Genomic DNA, 15,240 nt, shown 5'->3' on the forward strand with positions numbered 1-15,240 from the left:
GATCCTGAACTCAGCTCCTACTCTGGGAGCTGCTGCAGTTGTTTGGGCTGAAGCTTCCCAGTGTGAAACTGGAATGAGGCTTTTCTGCTGAAGCACTTTGCTGTGGAACAACTTGAATTGCTACAGTCTTCTGATACAGTCTGACTTGCTGCCATCTGTTCTGGGAAGGGGTTTTGGTCAGGTCAGGTGTTCTCGTTCTAATGACTTAAATTGTACTTATGCATTCGGAGCATTTGCCTTTTGAATAGTAAATGCAACTTCATCTTCAATGAAATAGCCTGGAAAAATCAAACCTGTGCATGTCCCCCTTTAGTTTAGGATGCTGTGTAAGCAGTGGGAGTGATGCAGTTTTGTAGCAGATGGAATGAAATGTCTCTCACCTATACATAAGTCCAGGCACACGTCTGAAACAGAAAACACCAAAGCATTTTAGGTTACTCTTGTACTGGGATGTGCCCTAAATGATGCAAAGAAAATTGATTCAGTCTGTCTGAAATCTTTTGGGAAGCTGAAGTCACTCAAGAGGTGAACTAACTAGGTTTAAAAAACTACCAAATACCTTGGGATTTGCTTTACTAAACAGTAGCTACTCTAGAAACAGATAAAACCCGAATTTACGGAGTCAGGGAGGAAAGCTTTTAAAACTCTCCTTTGACAAGCCCTCCCTGCTCATTAGGCAGAGGAAGACTAAATTTATGATTAAGACCTTTCAGAAACCTGCATCCCATCCCATTTGCATCCGTGTCATCCTGCCTTTCCTCGTTCCAGGCGAATCGGTCGCGTGACCTGGGAGCAACAGTGTATTGTGTGGGTGTGAAGGACTTCAACGAGACCCAGGTAAAGAAGGCTCCTTTTTTGTCTGAGGTGCTTGGCAGAGGTGCAGGTTGAACATGGGCACACACTCCTGAATCCCCTTCTCAAGGTTCCCAAGTGGTTTTCCCCTCCTTCTGTCGACTGTTCGACGATCCGAAGTGCCCGCCTGAAGTGGTGGGTCTGGTGTTGGGTTTAAGTCCTTGTCTAAGTCTCCAGCTGTGGAGAGCTGCCCCTCTGCCTGCCCAGATACTCTTGGTAACGGTGCAGAAAAGCAGAGGAAAAGACACCTGAAGAAGAGCACATTGTCTGGCCTGAGGAGCAGGCTGTGGGACATCTTTTCCCCACACAAGTATTGCCATAGAACTGCTCAGTTTCAATCCAGGTTTCTCTTCAGGGGAAAACTGTGCTGTAAAAAGCAAACACCTTCATTAGTGACAGTAATAGTTCACGCTGTTTTCCCCTTTGATAGTCTGACTTCTAAATTTGTCATATGAATGTTGGTATGCCCATGAATTATATTTCACACACTAACAGCTGACATTTTTCTGACATGAGTGAAACACTTGCACAGCCCCAAAGTGGAGGCTGAAATACTTTTTCCAGGTTTTCATCTTTCAAAAAAGGAGTCAAACCAAACTTGGTTTAGAACAGTCTCCTTCAAACCAAACCCAGAGACTGGTGCAACCCAGAGTAAGTCATAGAAAAAGCAAAGAGGGAATAAAGATGCCGAAGAGACCAGATCTAAAGCAACAGGCCCCAGACAGCTGCTACTTGAAGGCATTTAAATGCTGAAGAAATTAATTGGAATTAGATGACTGTGTCTGAAGTCCCAGAATGGACCAGGAGGAGGACCATGGGGAGTGAGTTGAGGAAACTGTAAACATCCTGGTTTACAGAGGCTTCTGCAGCTCAGCCAACAAGGAATGAGCTGCTTTGCTGCCCTTCTTGGAGCAGGCAGGGGAAAGTTGCCTGGAGTATTTCTCTGGATGCAAACCAGGAGGTTGGCAGCTGGGGAAGTGGGAGTTGTGAGTGACAGGAGCTGGAAAGGTGGAGCCCGTGGGGTTTAGGGAGGAATGTGTGGCTGCTCTGCTGCCTCCAGCTTGCAGTGCTACAGGAAAATCCAGAGAGGCCTTCTGGGCTGGGTTACCTCTGCCAGGGGAGAGAATTACTGGAACAAAGGTTGGCCTTGCAGCAGTAAAACTTGAGTCTGCTCCAGCAGATGCATGGAGAGCTCATTACTGCTGAGTTGGGCTGAGATTTTGGGCTTAACCCTTAGTCTGCCACTGGCAGCTGGACCTGCATGAAGCTCTTTGCAGGTGTTGTCCTGGTTCCCCTTACCTTGCCACCACCTCATGAAGGTCCCTCTTGTCGTGGAGGTTTCTGGATGCTCCCCTGATACCTTTTAACCTCCACTTGGAAAATATCTCCTGAGAGGTCCCTGCTTTCTTCTTTTTGGCTCTTTAATGTTTGAGTGTAGGACCAATAGTAAAACCTCTACCCTGACAGGGAAGGTGAGTCAGGGCTGTATCTCCAGCTGGGGTATAATTTCATAAAATCACAGCATCTTGAAGGTTGCAAAAGTCCTCCAAGATCAAGTCCAACCTTTGACAGAACACATTTTTATTAGCCTTCTCTACATGTGAAAATACTGAATCATTTTGGTCACTTCCCTGGTTTAAATGTGTCCAAGTGTTTTGCTGCCTGTGTTGATGCTGTGGCCTCTTTTGGCTGGGGAGTTACTGAGTGGGGTGGTTTACAATCATGTAGGAGACAGCTTTTGCACTAAAGGCTCTGGGCACCACTGAAAGCCACGTGAAATCTTGCTTTCAAAGTTAAAAGCCCTTTTCTGATCCTTTCTAAAATCAATCAGGCTAAAGAGATTAACTTTTCACTGCTTAATAAACCATAATACAGTGGCAATCCACACAGAGTACTTGAACATTTGAGGTTTTTATCTGCAAGTGGATGAGTCTGGAGAAGTCTTAATTTGCTGCCTGCTGGCTAATTTATGTCATTCTTTGCATTTCTGTTTTATTTCCTTTCCCTGCTCTGTCAGCTGGCTCGGATTGCCGACAGCAAAGACCATGTCTTCCCAGTGAACGATGGGTTTGAAGCCCTTCAGGGGATCATAGACTCTGTAAGTACTTTTAATCATGTGTTTGCAGTTTGGTTTTCCTGTGTTCACAAGGACCTGCTTGAAAAATCACTTAATCATTTGGTCCAAAGAACTGACCTTTGTTTGTACTAAAATCGCTGCTTCAAGGTCAAGTTTATCAGCTTTGAGCCCAAAGACGACCTTTGTCTGTCTCCCTCCTTGGTGGGAAGGAACTGAGTGAACAAAGAGGCAGAGGGTGACAGTCTGTGACGTGGCTGCCCCAGCAGGGACAGCAGGGCTGTGCTGGAGCTCATCCTGTGCCAGGGGTCAGGGCGCTCTCGGATCTCCATCTGTCCCGTTCCAGGGGATGTGCTGCACTGCTCCCTGCTGGAATGGGGGAAGGGATCCTGCTCTGTAGGCCAAAATCCCCAAGCCTCTGCTTTCTGCATTCAGCCTCCTGGCAGATGGGCTGGTCTTCTCCTCCCCAGATCGAGGTTTCCCTATTCCCAATTCCTGGCATTCCCTGCAGGAACTGAGTGGAGCATTGAAGAGCTGGCCCATTTTGAGTGGCTGGGCTAATTAGGGTGCTTCCCATGGCTACAAAGGATGGGAAATCCGTTTAAGGACAGGTGTGTTCTTCATTTTGGAAGAGCTGATAAAACCCAGCTAAAGGTCCGATGTGGAGCTGGGGAGGGGGGTTCACGGGGGGGTCTCACATTTCTCTGTTTACAGTGGTTACACACTATTTTGACAGTGTCATACCAACCAAAACCATTCCCTCAGCACAGGCTCAGTTCTCCCTGGTGCTCTCACATGGAGATGGAACACAATCTCTTGCTTGTTGGTTTTCCTGGCACTGTCTGAGCGTGGCTCTATTGCCCCAGCTCTCTCGGACAGTCAGGTGTTGCATGTCACTCCAGAAAGCAACAAAACAAGAAGAACCACTTTGCTCCCCAGCTCTGCATTCCCTTTGCAGATGTTTTTAATGAATTCCAGCAGCAGTTCTGACTCCCTTCCCAGTTATACGGAACAGCCTTCAGGAACCCAATCAAGAACTGCCTCAGCTGAGCTGACTGGTGCAAGATTTCCCAGCCCTGGGAAGGAGGGTCTCAGGGAAGTGCAATTGTACAGTAATGAATCCATGACCTGATCACTTGGATTTGAGTGGAGCCTCTCCAGTAGAATGGGGAGAAGGGAAGTGGGTTTGTGTGTGAAAGGAATGACAGGGAGGACGTTAATCAAACTGTAGAATAACATAAACAATCTGTAAATTCCTGTTCTAGCTGGAAAATAAGGTCCTTCGCTCCTTTTCTTGTCCTTGCCAAAAGCATCCCTGTGTTGGAGCAAACAAAGCATTTGTGGTCACAGGAAAGGGCCCTGGGATTTGGAAGCTTCTTTCAGTTCCTGTGTAAGAGTTGGCACAGCAAGGATGCTCAGCCACTGTAGAGGGGATTGATTAGGCTACAACCTGCTGGTTATCATGAGGGGGCAAAGATCAAATGATGAGCCTGTGGGGATTAGTCCTTGAATTAACTCCAGAGATGTGAAGACCTGGGTTGGTTTTACACTGCAGGGCTTTGGTGTGACTGCCAGGACTGTTCCCTCCTCCCCTGTCCTCAGGAGCAGGGCTTTCCTAACCCTCTGCATGTGCAGCTCAGCTGGTCAGAGCCTGGTGCTAATACCTGGGGCTAATAACTCCAGGGCTGTGGGCTCAACCCCTGCACGGGCCATTCACTTAGAGCTGGACTTGATGATCCTTGTGGGCTCCCTTCCCACTCAGAATATTCTGTGATTCTGGGAATTTGAAGTCCCCCTGGGATGAGGCAGAGGGTGGGAGCTGGGAGTGGTGGAGCTCAAGACTGGCCTCAGCTGGGCCTCTCAATCTGCTGAGCAAAGATGTTCAGGGTGGTGGGGCTGCAGATGTTTCCATGCACCTGCCCTTCCTTTTTTTGTGGGAGCCAGGGAGTTTGGAGGGAGCAGCTGCAGGGAGATGTGCTCAGTGTGGTCCTGCCTCCTCCAGGCACCACCAAGTTATGGCTCCCCCCTGGAGACTGTGCTTTACTGAGGTGAAAATCCAGTCCCACATGAAGCTGTGCTTAAAAACATGATCCTTAAAGTGGGAGCTGAAGGTGTTCAGTGCACTGTGGGGTTTGGTCCTTTCTCTCCTGTGAGTTCCAATCTGACTTTTTTATTAAGCAAACCAATTGCTTTGTCTTCCTCATTGTGAAAAAGCCACTGCTAAAACTTCAGCTTCCCCCTGTGTAATGGGGATTTTGAGTTTGTCAGGAGAGAACAAGCTGGTGGAGAAGCAGACTGACTGATTGCTGCAGGCTGGGGGTCTCAGGGAAGGAGCTGAAGTAATTTACTAAATTTTCCTTTGCTGTGAAAAATTTGTGCAAATCATAACCTGTGAATTTAAAGCAAATGGAGCAAATCTTTGAAGGAAAACCTGAAACTCAGCTTCAGTGACTGCTCAGTGTGTGTCTGGTAGGAGTGCTGGAGGCAATGACCATGAAGCAACATGAAAGTCAGGATGGGATCCTGTCAAGGCTTTGCTTTGAGCCTGTAACAGAAGCTGACTGAGGAGCAGTCAGAAAAACTCCCTGATCCTTGGAATGTGTTAAACCATGGCAGCAGCCTGGAACTTACCTCAGAGATGGAATCCTGGGTCCCTCAGCAAGGAGCCTGAGTGAGCTGCAGTTCTCATGGACCAGTTGTGATGGATTAGAAAAGGAGAAGTATGAACCACTTTGTGGGACTGTCCCCTGTCTGTATAAATTGTACAAATGATTCATCCCTTTAAGCTTAATTCCCTGTGTGCTCCCTTAGGACCCTCTTGCAGAGGATATACCACCTACCCTTGGTATTTTTCAGGACTTGTCTCAGGTCTTGGAATTGCTGTGGCAGTTCAGAACTGATGTGACAGGTCAATGTGCTCCTTCACCCCAGGAAATCAGAGCTGGCAATACACTGTCCCTGAATCCTGGTGTTACACCAATGTTTCCTGGGACAAACTGCAGTGCTGGATATGTGCAGGGGGGGAACTTTGGTGACAACTCAGTGTGAGCATCTAATAGGCAAAGGGTGAGAGGTGTGGTGATGGTTTTGTGTGCCCATCCTGAGCTGGCTGCTCAAACTCCACTGGCAGAGGGATAAACTGTAGATTCCCTGGTGCAGGGAGAGGGCTGAGACTCCCTGAATGGGGGAGAGAGATGAGAAAAAGTTAATTCCTTTGCAAGATACTCTGAATCTGTCTTCTGTCACAGCCAGACTTTCTGCACAGGCCAAAGAGCAAGTTAACAACTGGAGCCTCTTGGCTTACCCATCCTAGGGAGAGGATGTGAACCCCCAGTCTCCACTGCACAGTGCTTCTCATTAGTTTTAATGGTATATAGTCATGCTTTCTACTTCTTTCTTCCCCCAAATGCATCTTTAAAAAGGACTTAAATGTATTTATTTTACTTAGCTCATGTAGATATTATTGGACAGGAAACACTTCATAAATAAATGGCTGTTTTATAATTGGCAACAGACTTTGGTATTCAGTAATTGAACAGAGCCTGCTAATGAGTACCTGGCCTCAGAGTGCAGGTCATTCCCACTAATGATAATTAGGCAGTAACCTTCTATTACACTTCAGCATCCTGTTTGCTAATGAGAATTCCCAAATTTGGTGAAAAAACTGTATAAGAAACTGCTGTGGTGAAATAATCTGTCTGTGTTTGTGGAGCAGAACACCAAGGCAAAGCTTCCAGCAGCTGCAGAATCTCATTCCCCTTCTTCCCTCTGTTTCCAGGGGTCCAGGTGACCTGCTGGGCCTCCCCTGGCCCTTGATGCCTCCCCTGGCAGAAAGGTCAGTCAGTCACAGGTAGTGCTAAAATCAGTTCTGCCCTGTCAGAGCTCCCTGGGGCACACAAAGCCAGGCTCCCACAGGGATGTGCTGCGTTCTTCCTCTGGCATGTCAGTAAATATGGACAGGAGCCTGTCTCAGAGCCTGGAGCATCACTGGAGCCCCATGGAGCAAAGGAGGAGCCTGGTCTGGGAGTCTGAGCTGGGTCCCTGAGCTGTGCTGCAGGAGACAACGGGATGTGTCCTCACCAGGAGTGAGCACTGCTCCAAACACTTCCCTGGGTGGGTGCCAGGGCAGAGCTGCCTGAGCCCTGCAGGGACTCCCCACATCCCCCAGAGCTGTGGTGGTTGTTCCTGTGAAAGTGGGGATGTAGAGTCAGTTCTCCCAGTCTGCTCTCGGGGTGGTTTATGGACCTGGGAGATTCCATCACCACTCTTCCATGAGGTTTGCTTCCCTGGGGCCCCAGACCACACGGGGGATGAGCTGCACCTCCAGCCCCCAGGGCTGTGCACCCCTCAGGAAATAAGAGACCTGATGAAATCTCCTACAGTGAAGGCACTGAAGTCTTTCTTGAATGTATTTTTTTAACGAGGAAGAGACATAAAGGAATTTTTTTGCAATAGTTATTGCTGCCTGATTTTCACTTTAAGTTAGGGTGGGTGCTTGAAGCATTGGAAACTTAATCTAAATCAAAATAAATATTGCAGTTGGCACTGTAAAAAGCCATTAAGGCCAGTTTTTTATGGTTGTGTAAAAGGATTGGACTGGACTGGGAGATCTGCATCATCTAATTGAGACACCTGCTATTCCACCCCCATCCAATCTGGGCAACAGCAGGAATGTTTACAAAATGTTTGCTGAGTAGAAGTCCTGAATCTCAAACTTAATCCTGTGAGGTTTGATTTTATTAAAAAAAGAAAAGTATTGATTGTATTTTACATTCTTCATGTTTCTCCTTATTCTATCTTTCAGATTCTTCTACTGCTTCTCAGCTCTGTTCTCAAGTGTTGACTTTCTCTGTTTTTCCACTTGACAGTTCCTGTATAACCTTGTTCCTGCAAAGCTTCCCTCTCCTCACCTGCCACCAGCTCAGACAGTCCTGCCTCCTTCAGTCCCTTGGTGCTCTCAGTCTCTACCAGCCCTGCTTCTGAGTAATTCAATCTTTTCCTTAAAACTTCTAAAAAATAAATGCTGGCTCTCTGGGTACCTTTTGCAATCAGGTATTTGAGGCAGCGAGCCGTGATTGTGGAGAAAAAAAATGTTATCTTTTTCTTACAGAATTTATTGTATTGGTTGCTGTTCTTTCCTTACAGATGTTTCAGTTTAAAGTTGGGAAAATAGTTTTCATGTTGGATTTGAGTCATGATGCTTGGCTGACATTTCCTTGCCTCTTGGAGCCGACCTGAATTTTGATCGGTGTTGCCTCAGTCAGGGGCTGCTCAGCTGAACCCCCGCAGTTCTTGGTCCTGCTCTCTCGGGGGTCACGGGCACTGGCACGGCTTTGCTGGGCACTGAAGAGTTGGACTTGGTTTTCAGAGCAGGGCAAAGACCTCAAATAACAGCTGGGGCAGTTTCAGCACCATGTGGGAATAACCAGTGTCCAGCTCAGCCGGCTCCTCCTGCCCTCGAGCGCTTGGCCAAGCCTGGCCCAAAGTGTAAATCACTGTCTACAGGTACAGTGGTTAGAGGCAGAGACAGCCCTGCCAAAGACGTGCTGCTTCATTTGAGTTTGGATGAGGTAAACAACAACTGGCTGTGCATTTGATTTGAAGTCACAAGCAACTTTGAGGACACCCCCAGGTGTGCTCTCATAAATCAGGTTAAAAGCGAAAGAAGTTGTAACCCCTGTGGCTGAGACCTGAGAAGTGGCTCTGTGGGATGTTTTAATGCAGAGCTAAACAGCTTAGCCTACACTTGTGCTGTTCTGTTGGGAGTGTTGGGCTCCAGAATAACTTTGGAGAGGGAGGTGTGGCTCGAAGGGAGGGCGATGACGGTGCCTCCATAACCCTTCGGAGGGACCCGTGGTGGGGGCAGAATAACTGGCACTGGGGACTAAGGCAAGACTGCACTGGGATGGTGGAGAGCTTGGCATCCATCACCTTCTAACAGCTCAAGAGGAGCAATGTCACCTGGTTGGCTGGTTTAGGTGAAAAGCTGAGATTGTGCCATGAATGCAAAGTGCACCCTTGAGTTAAGTGTTAATGTGAGAATGAGAGCACTCACGCTTTCAGAGCTGGGTTTCTGTAGCAACCAGCCTGAGGTACTTCATGACATTTTGTCTGTCTTTTAGATTTTGAAGAAATCCTGCATAGAAATCCTGGCAGCAGAGCCTTCCAGTATTTGTGCAGGGGGTAAGTACAACTGAGGCCACAGTCATTCATGTTGCCTAAAATACAACTTTCAGTCCATCTCTAATTGCTGGAAAGTGCACAAGTCACTGATTACCTGGGGCTAAATCTTTTGCCTTTTTTTTTTTTGTTGCATTTCTTTTTCACCTTAGAATAGTTTGCACAGCTCCCACTTCTACCAAATTATGTCAAGTGGGATTTTCTTACAGAAAAGACCTGAACTCCATACTTTCCCCTAAATGTTCTTCTGTCAAAGCAGTCTGTCTTACTCGGACTGTGCCAGACTTGAAGTAGTTATTCTGCATAATTACAAACCAAATCAGGCAATAAGCCTTTGATTGGGTTCAGAGTTTTGCAAAATTCATCATCTTGGAGGATTGGTGAGGGAAGTGCTTCAGAAACTATGAAGAACATCAGATGGGCACAGTTGGATCTGAAGGCTTCCAATAGTCTTGGAACATTTCTCAGGCATTTAGGGGCAATACAGTGACTGAGGACTAGAGTGTAACCATCAGTCTGCTGCTCGTGTGTTCATCCTGTCCTCTCTTTGTCCTTGCTCTGACCTGACTGTGGCTCTAAAGCCCTGCAAGTGCCTCTTCATTCAGCAGGACCCAGCCTTTCCAAAGCAAGCTAGAGAATCATTTTGGCCTCTGCCATCTGCTTCTGTGAATTCTTCACATTTTATGAAGTGCATCCCAGCTGTTTGTTGAGTGTGTAGCACTCCCTGAGTAGAGAGGTTGGGAGCCCAGCTGAGGTTTGTGGAGAAGGACAAGTCCCTGACAAGTTCTGCATCTTTCTTTACCATATATTGACAGTCCCAGTAAGTAACACAGTTGTTACTTATTTGTCTTCACTTCCAAAGCAGCTGCTTTAATGATCCTGCATCTCCTGTTCCTGGAGGAACTGCCTGCACACCTGAACATCCAGAAGTAGCCACATTTTCCCAGCAGATGCACACCAGGCCAGATGCCCAATAAGTACCTGGCATCAGGTTTATGTTCCATATGTGCCACATAGCTTTGATTTTTGAAGCCAGGATGGCATAATTGCCATGAATTATGGTACTTAAGCATCATTTTGGCTGTTCAATTAAATAGTTTCTATGTTAAAATAGGCTCCAAGGCAGGGCCCTGTCTACCCTGGCATGGTGGATGATTGCTGTGACAGTCTCACCGTGCAGTGATGTTCCATAAATGCTTGGGAAGGGAAATGAAATTGCAGGAACATTCACATCCACTTTACACTCTTGGAGATTGTTTTAAAGATATATTTACATACTTATTCAAGTGATAAACATTGCTGCTTATATAATGTCATGAGCCAGAGGATGACTTATAATCATCATTTATAACCATCTTTAATGCTTTGTCAGTTGATTCATCACTCCCATTCCTTGTGCCTTAGGGAAGGCAGGGTGGGCACAGCTGCACCCAGCAGAGTCAGCTGAGAGGAAATGCAGAGAGGTTTAATATAAACTCTTCACATCAGAAACTGGCCAGTACTTCACAAGAGGAGCAATGTTATCCTTGAAAAATGCCTGTAGTTATTTAGATCCTCAATTCAAAGGCCCGGTTTCCAAGTTTGGGCAAATAGTCCATTGCTCTCAGACTGCAGGGAGTTTAATCTCTCAGGGCTCTGAGAGTAATGTAAGTGCCATTGACTATGAAAATTATGTGCATTAGTGTCTTTAAAATAAATGTTTGCAGATGTAGCTGTGATACCTCGTGTTTTTGTGTTTCTGTGCACATCCTTGGAGAGTGGTGGCAGGTTTTTCCTCTTTTTTTTTCTTTTGCAAGGAGGAAACATGTGGGCATTGTGTTACTTGAGGCCACTCTTGTGCTGCTGACCAGTCCCAGAAACTGCAGGAATTAATTTCATCATTTTGGAACGGCAGTTTCTGGATGATTTGGCTTTGCAGGGTGAACTGTACAGTTCATTTCAGCCTCAAGCAGAGCCAGGGTCTCCATGGCCCAGCTGACATCACTGATACAGGTCTTTGACTGTACTTGAACTCTCATTCCCCAGCAGTTGAGACTTCTGTGATTTCTCTTAAGGATTCACCAGCCCCCACACTCCAGAACAGAGCTCTTGTCCCCCCTCCCTATTCTTCCCAAATGCTCTCAGACAACACACAATGGGCCTGTGAGCAGCTCCCCTGGCTGGATGTGCTGGGATGATTTGCAACTTGGCTGTAAACGAGCGGGACCTGGAAGAGAGCCCAGATTCCAGAGCAAAGCTGCTTTTTCTGACAAGTACAGTGCACGGGTCCTTGGGGGAGATGAAAGGAGATGAGGACTGTAAAATGCAAAGGGGAGAAATCTGAACCTGCAAAACCTCGGTTCCTTGGTGCTCCTGGGGACTCTAAACCAGGGTGGTGTCCCTGGAGCACTGAGGTCACTCCTGCCTTGTCTTGAGGTTACTCCTGCCTTGTCTTGGGCAGTGAAACATTCTGTGTTCAAATCACATTCCCCAGCCAAACTTCAGTGGGGATTAGCTGAGTGACTCTCCCAGATAGTCACAGGAATTGTGGGGGCTGTTTCCTCGCCCTAGGGAGCAGCAGAGCTGAGTCCCTGGATCTGCTGCCAGGACTGCTCTGGGACTGTGGCCCCGAGTCAAAAGCTGAGAGTCTGAAGTGGTGCTTTCCTTGCAAGGCATTCTTCATGCTGGAGGCTGCAGGAAGTCCATAAACCTTTCCCAGTCCTAGGCTGAAGTAATTGGAATATCAAGAGATGGTAGAGAGTGGTCTCAAAGGCTGGTGAGGATGTGATCTCATTGCTCAGCCCTGCCTGCTCCGAAAGGCACCGCTCAGCTCAGGGCTCAGGTGTTTGTGACTGTCCTTGGTGCTCCCTGCTGGCACCCACAGCCTCTGGAGACCCTGTGGAGTTGGTCTGGGAAAACAGCAAAGAAGAAGACTTGGGGAAATGCCCACAGACTCTGAGATCAGACTTTGTCCAGAGACTGAAACCTTGGTCTGTTGATAAAATCCCCTGTCATGGTATGGAAATGAGTCCAGTCAAGGCCTCGTGGTGGTTGCACAGCAGTAGGGCAGGACATGACAAAACTCAGGGCAACTGACACGGTTTTGGGAAAGTAACACTTAAACTTCTCCAAATTATCTGGCACTAGAAGATTTTTTTCCTTTCCATGGAAAGATGCTTCTGCCTTTCTTCACCCAAAACTTTCTGCCATTTAAACTTTCTCCCTGGCACAGGCCACCTGGGGAGGGCAAAGCTCAATGTCCCCAAAGCTTCCTGTTTTCACTGCAAGTCTGTTAAAATGCCTCTGTAGTGAATTGTTTCCTGTTTCTAAAAATTCAACCTGAAATTGGGTAGGGAGAGAGTGGAAGTTCAATTTTTAACCATTTTCAAACTTAAAAGTTGTTCAGCTGTGAGCTCAAGAGATAGCAAGTGAAAACTTTGGAGATGTGCCTTGTCTAAATGACCTTTCCTTGCCTTGCTCTGTATGAAGTCCAATGCCTGTTCTCCTGCAGAGTCCTTCCAGGTGGTGGTGAGAGGGAATGGATTCCGACATGCCCGCAACGTCGACCGAGTGCTCTGCAGCTTCAGGATCAACGACACCGTCACTCTCAGTGAGCTGCTCTCTTTTCTTTTATTCTCCTACTCTGCACTGGCAGGACATTTGGGATCTTGATTGTGAAAGCAGTAATTGTGGGACTCAGAGCTTTTAATTTGCAGAATGCAGAAGGGATTATTTTTTTAAGAGGAAAATCGCTGGTGGCAATTCCTGTGCTGTGACAGCAAGGATGTGAAGCTCGAGGGGGATGAAAATGTAGAAGACAAGAATCTTGTCTGTAAAGAGCATCAATACGCGCCTTGCTGGGCTGTGTGCAGGGAGATCGGGGTGTTTCTCTCCTTACATGTGTTTTGTGGCACTCAGAGGGCCTGGTCCTGCAGCTCAGCTGCACACGGTTGTTGGGACTGTGTTGGAGCAGTGGCTCAGGCATTGCTGGGCTGCTGTGGAAGCTCAGAAAAATGTTCCCTCTACAGTTGCCCCAGCAGAAGAACTGAAGCAAGAGAAGCAAATTAGCCCCCAAGTGTATCTTTGTGAAGTGCAGGGGGAGCACTGAGCTGGCAGAACTAAGGACCCCTCTGCTCTCACCTGGTGTGTCTGGAGCCACGTGGGAAAGCAGAGAGCTCAGAGCTGGCAGCACCAGTGACAGCAGAACTCAGCTTCCCTAGCATGGAATGTGTGCAGAAGCTGATCGTTCTGGAGGCAGTCCTGACCCTTTCCAGCATTATGTGTTAATTAGTTTCTCACATCTGGAAGTCTAATGGCTCAGTGCTGCACATGCTCGTGCTCTGAGCATCAGTGTGCTTTGCTGCTTGGAGCAGGAGAAGTTGGCCAAGGCTGCTTGCCCTGTTTGGGATACCAAGGAGCATTCAGGGCAGGTGGAGGACAGTGAGTGCTTGTAGCTGGTCCTGAAAGGCTTTTGTGCTGTTGCATTTACTCCTCTTAGTAGGCAGGTTCTGGACTTGCCCACCCTTGTGCCACCAAGCAGAAAGTTTGGATGGCTGTGGGTCACGTTTGCTTGAGTCAGATACAGTGAGTGTTGAGCATGGGAAGAGCAGAAGCTGGAGGGCTCTGGAGCCGGGCATTCGTTCCTTTAAACATCCTAAAGCCTTCACTGGGAATGTCATCCATCAGCTTTCCACTGTTCAGTGCCCTGTCTGTGGACTCACAGACACATCCAGTGCTGCCAATGGGAGGAACTGTGAGTGAGGGTTCCCTCGCCCCCCAGCACTGTGAGCTGGGGGGGAGGGGGAGGAGGGAGACTCCTTCCTCACTCTCTCTGTGCTGACTGCTTGTCTGGACGAGTTTTTTGTGGTATCTGTCATCATCATTTCACAGGAGTTGTCAGGAAAGATCAGCTTATCTTAACGCAGCCCCTGAGTTTTTTTATTTGAAGCTGCCTTCCTGTGTCCACAAAATAACTGTGGAAAATGAGGATAAAGGGCAGATATGTTTCCTGACCTGTGCCCTGATGCATTCCTGGTGTCCTGAATTGCTGCAGAGGTGAAAAGTGAGCTCACTGTCCTTGGCACTGCACCAAGACCTCTCCGTGTGTCCTGCACAGCCCCGGATTGTTTGGGGCAGTGACATGGCCACAAACCCAAGTTCTGAGTTCCACCCACCCCCTGACTGAGGGAACTCAGTAGTTGCTCATCAGTGCTCCCAGACCCAAGTCTCTCCAGGTGGGACTGGCACAGCTCTGTTGGGTTTAAGTTGCTCTGTGAGAGAAGTCCCAAAACATGCAGTCCCAACCCGCTGCTCCTTGGGGCATCCAACTGCAAACAGCCCACCATGAGAGTCAGCTGAGTGAGGACTGTATGGACAGCTCATGGAGCTTGGATAGCTCAGCTGTCTTTGTTTGCTTGAAGCCTCTCAGCCTCTGATGGTATCAGGGAGGGAGGTATTTTTACAGATAACACTAAGCCAACAGTTCCTGAAACCTTAAATTATCCCAGATGAGATGTAGTGAGCACAGCTAGGACGTGCTGAGGTTAAAGGCATGAGCTAATGGGGTTTTATTGGGATTGTTGGCAGAGAAAAGTGGCAGGTGAAGAGAGCAGCGACTCATAATGTTCATAGCTATGGGATAAAAAAAAGAACATCTGTAGAAGCCATGAGGAATATTTGGCTGAGCAGAACTGTAATCAGATGCATGTTCAGCAGCAGGGTGTTCCTGCCAGCAGCAGGACCTGGGAGAATTGGTTTCAGCCTACACAGAGTTAAAAGTGATTATCCAGTGTAGTGACTTATGACTGCTCTGTGGTGCTAAAATGTCTGTGTCTGCCCAGATTGTGCAGGATCCAGCCAAGACAGTTCTGGGCAGGGAGGTGAGCTCTGTCCTGGGCAATTTAAAACTGAATAGAGAGATGAAAGGTTGGTGAAGAACCAGCAGGCACCACAGCAGAGGCGCTGCATTCTAGTGGATGCTCCGGATGCTTGGCCAAGCCCCAGCCTTTGCACAAACTGGCCTGATTTTTCTTTTTGCAGACACTGGGAGCAGGACTGTGCCAGGTATCAACAGAGTGAGGTGTGTGGGGAAATGTATCTCCAAACTGCCCAACAAATGTCTTCTAAAAGTTGTCTTCTGTTTTTAAAGCCTTTCA

At 47.7% G+C, this 15,240-nt stretch overlaps 1 protein-coding gene across 1 annotated transcript in view; it reads left to right on the top strand.

Annotated features, from left to right (window-relative positions):
• ANTXR1 (anthrax toxin receptor 1) overlaps positions 1–15,240 on the top strand; it is a 104,872-nt gene that overhangs the window by 16,946 nt on the left and 72,686 nt on the right. The window contains 4 exon segments of the mRNA XM_017837336.1: positions 769–837; positions 2,870–2,950; positions 9,049–9,109; positions 12,597–12,695. Coding sequence (XP_017692825.1) covers positions 769–837; positions 2,870–2,950; positions 9,049–9,109; positions 12,597–12,695 — 310 coding nt within the window.

Source organism: Lepidothrix coronata, unplaced genomic scaffold (assembly GCF_001604755.1).
Source record: "Lepidothrix coronata isolate B3197 unplaced genomic scaffold, Lepidothrix_coronata-1.0 Scaffold301, whole genome shotgun sequence".
NCBI lineage: Eukaryota > Metazoa > Chordata > Aves > Passeriformes > Pipridae > Lepidothrix > Lepidothrix coronata.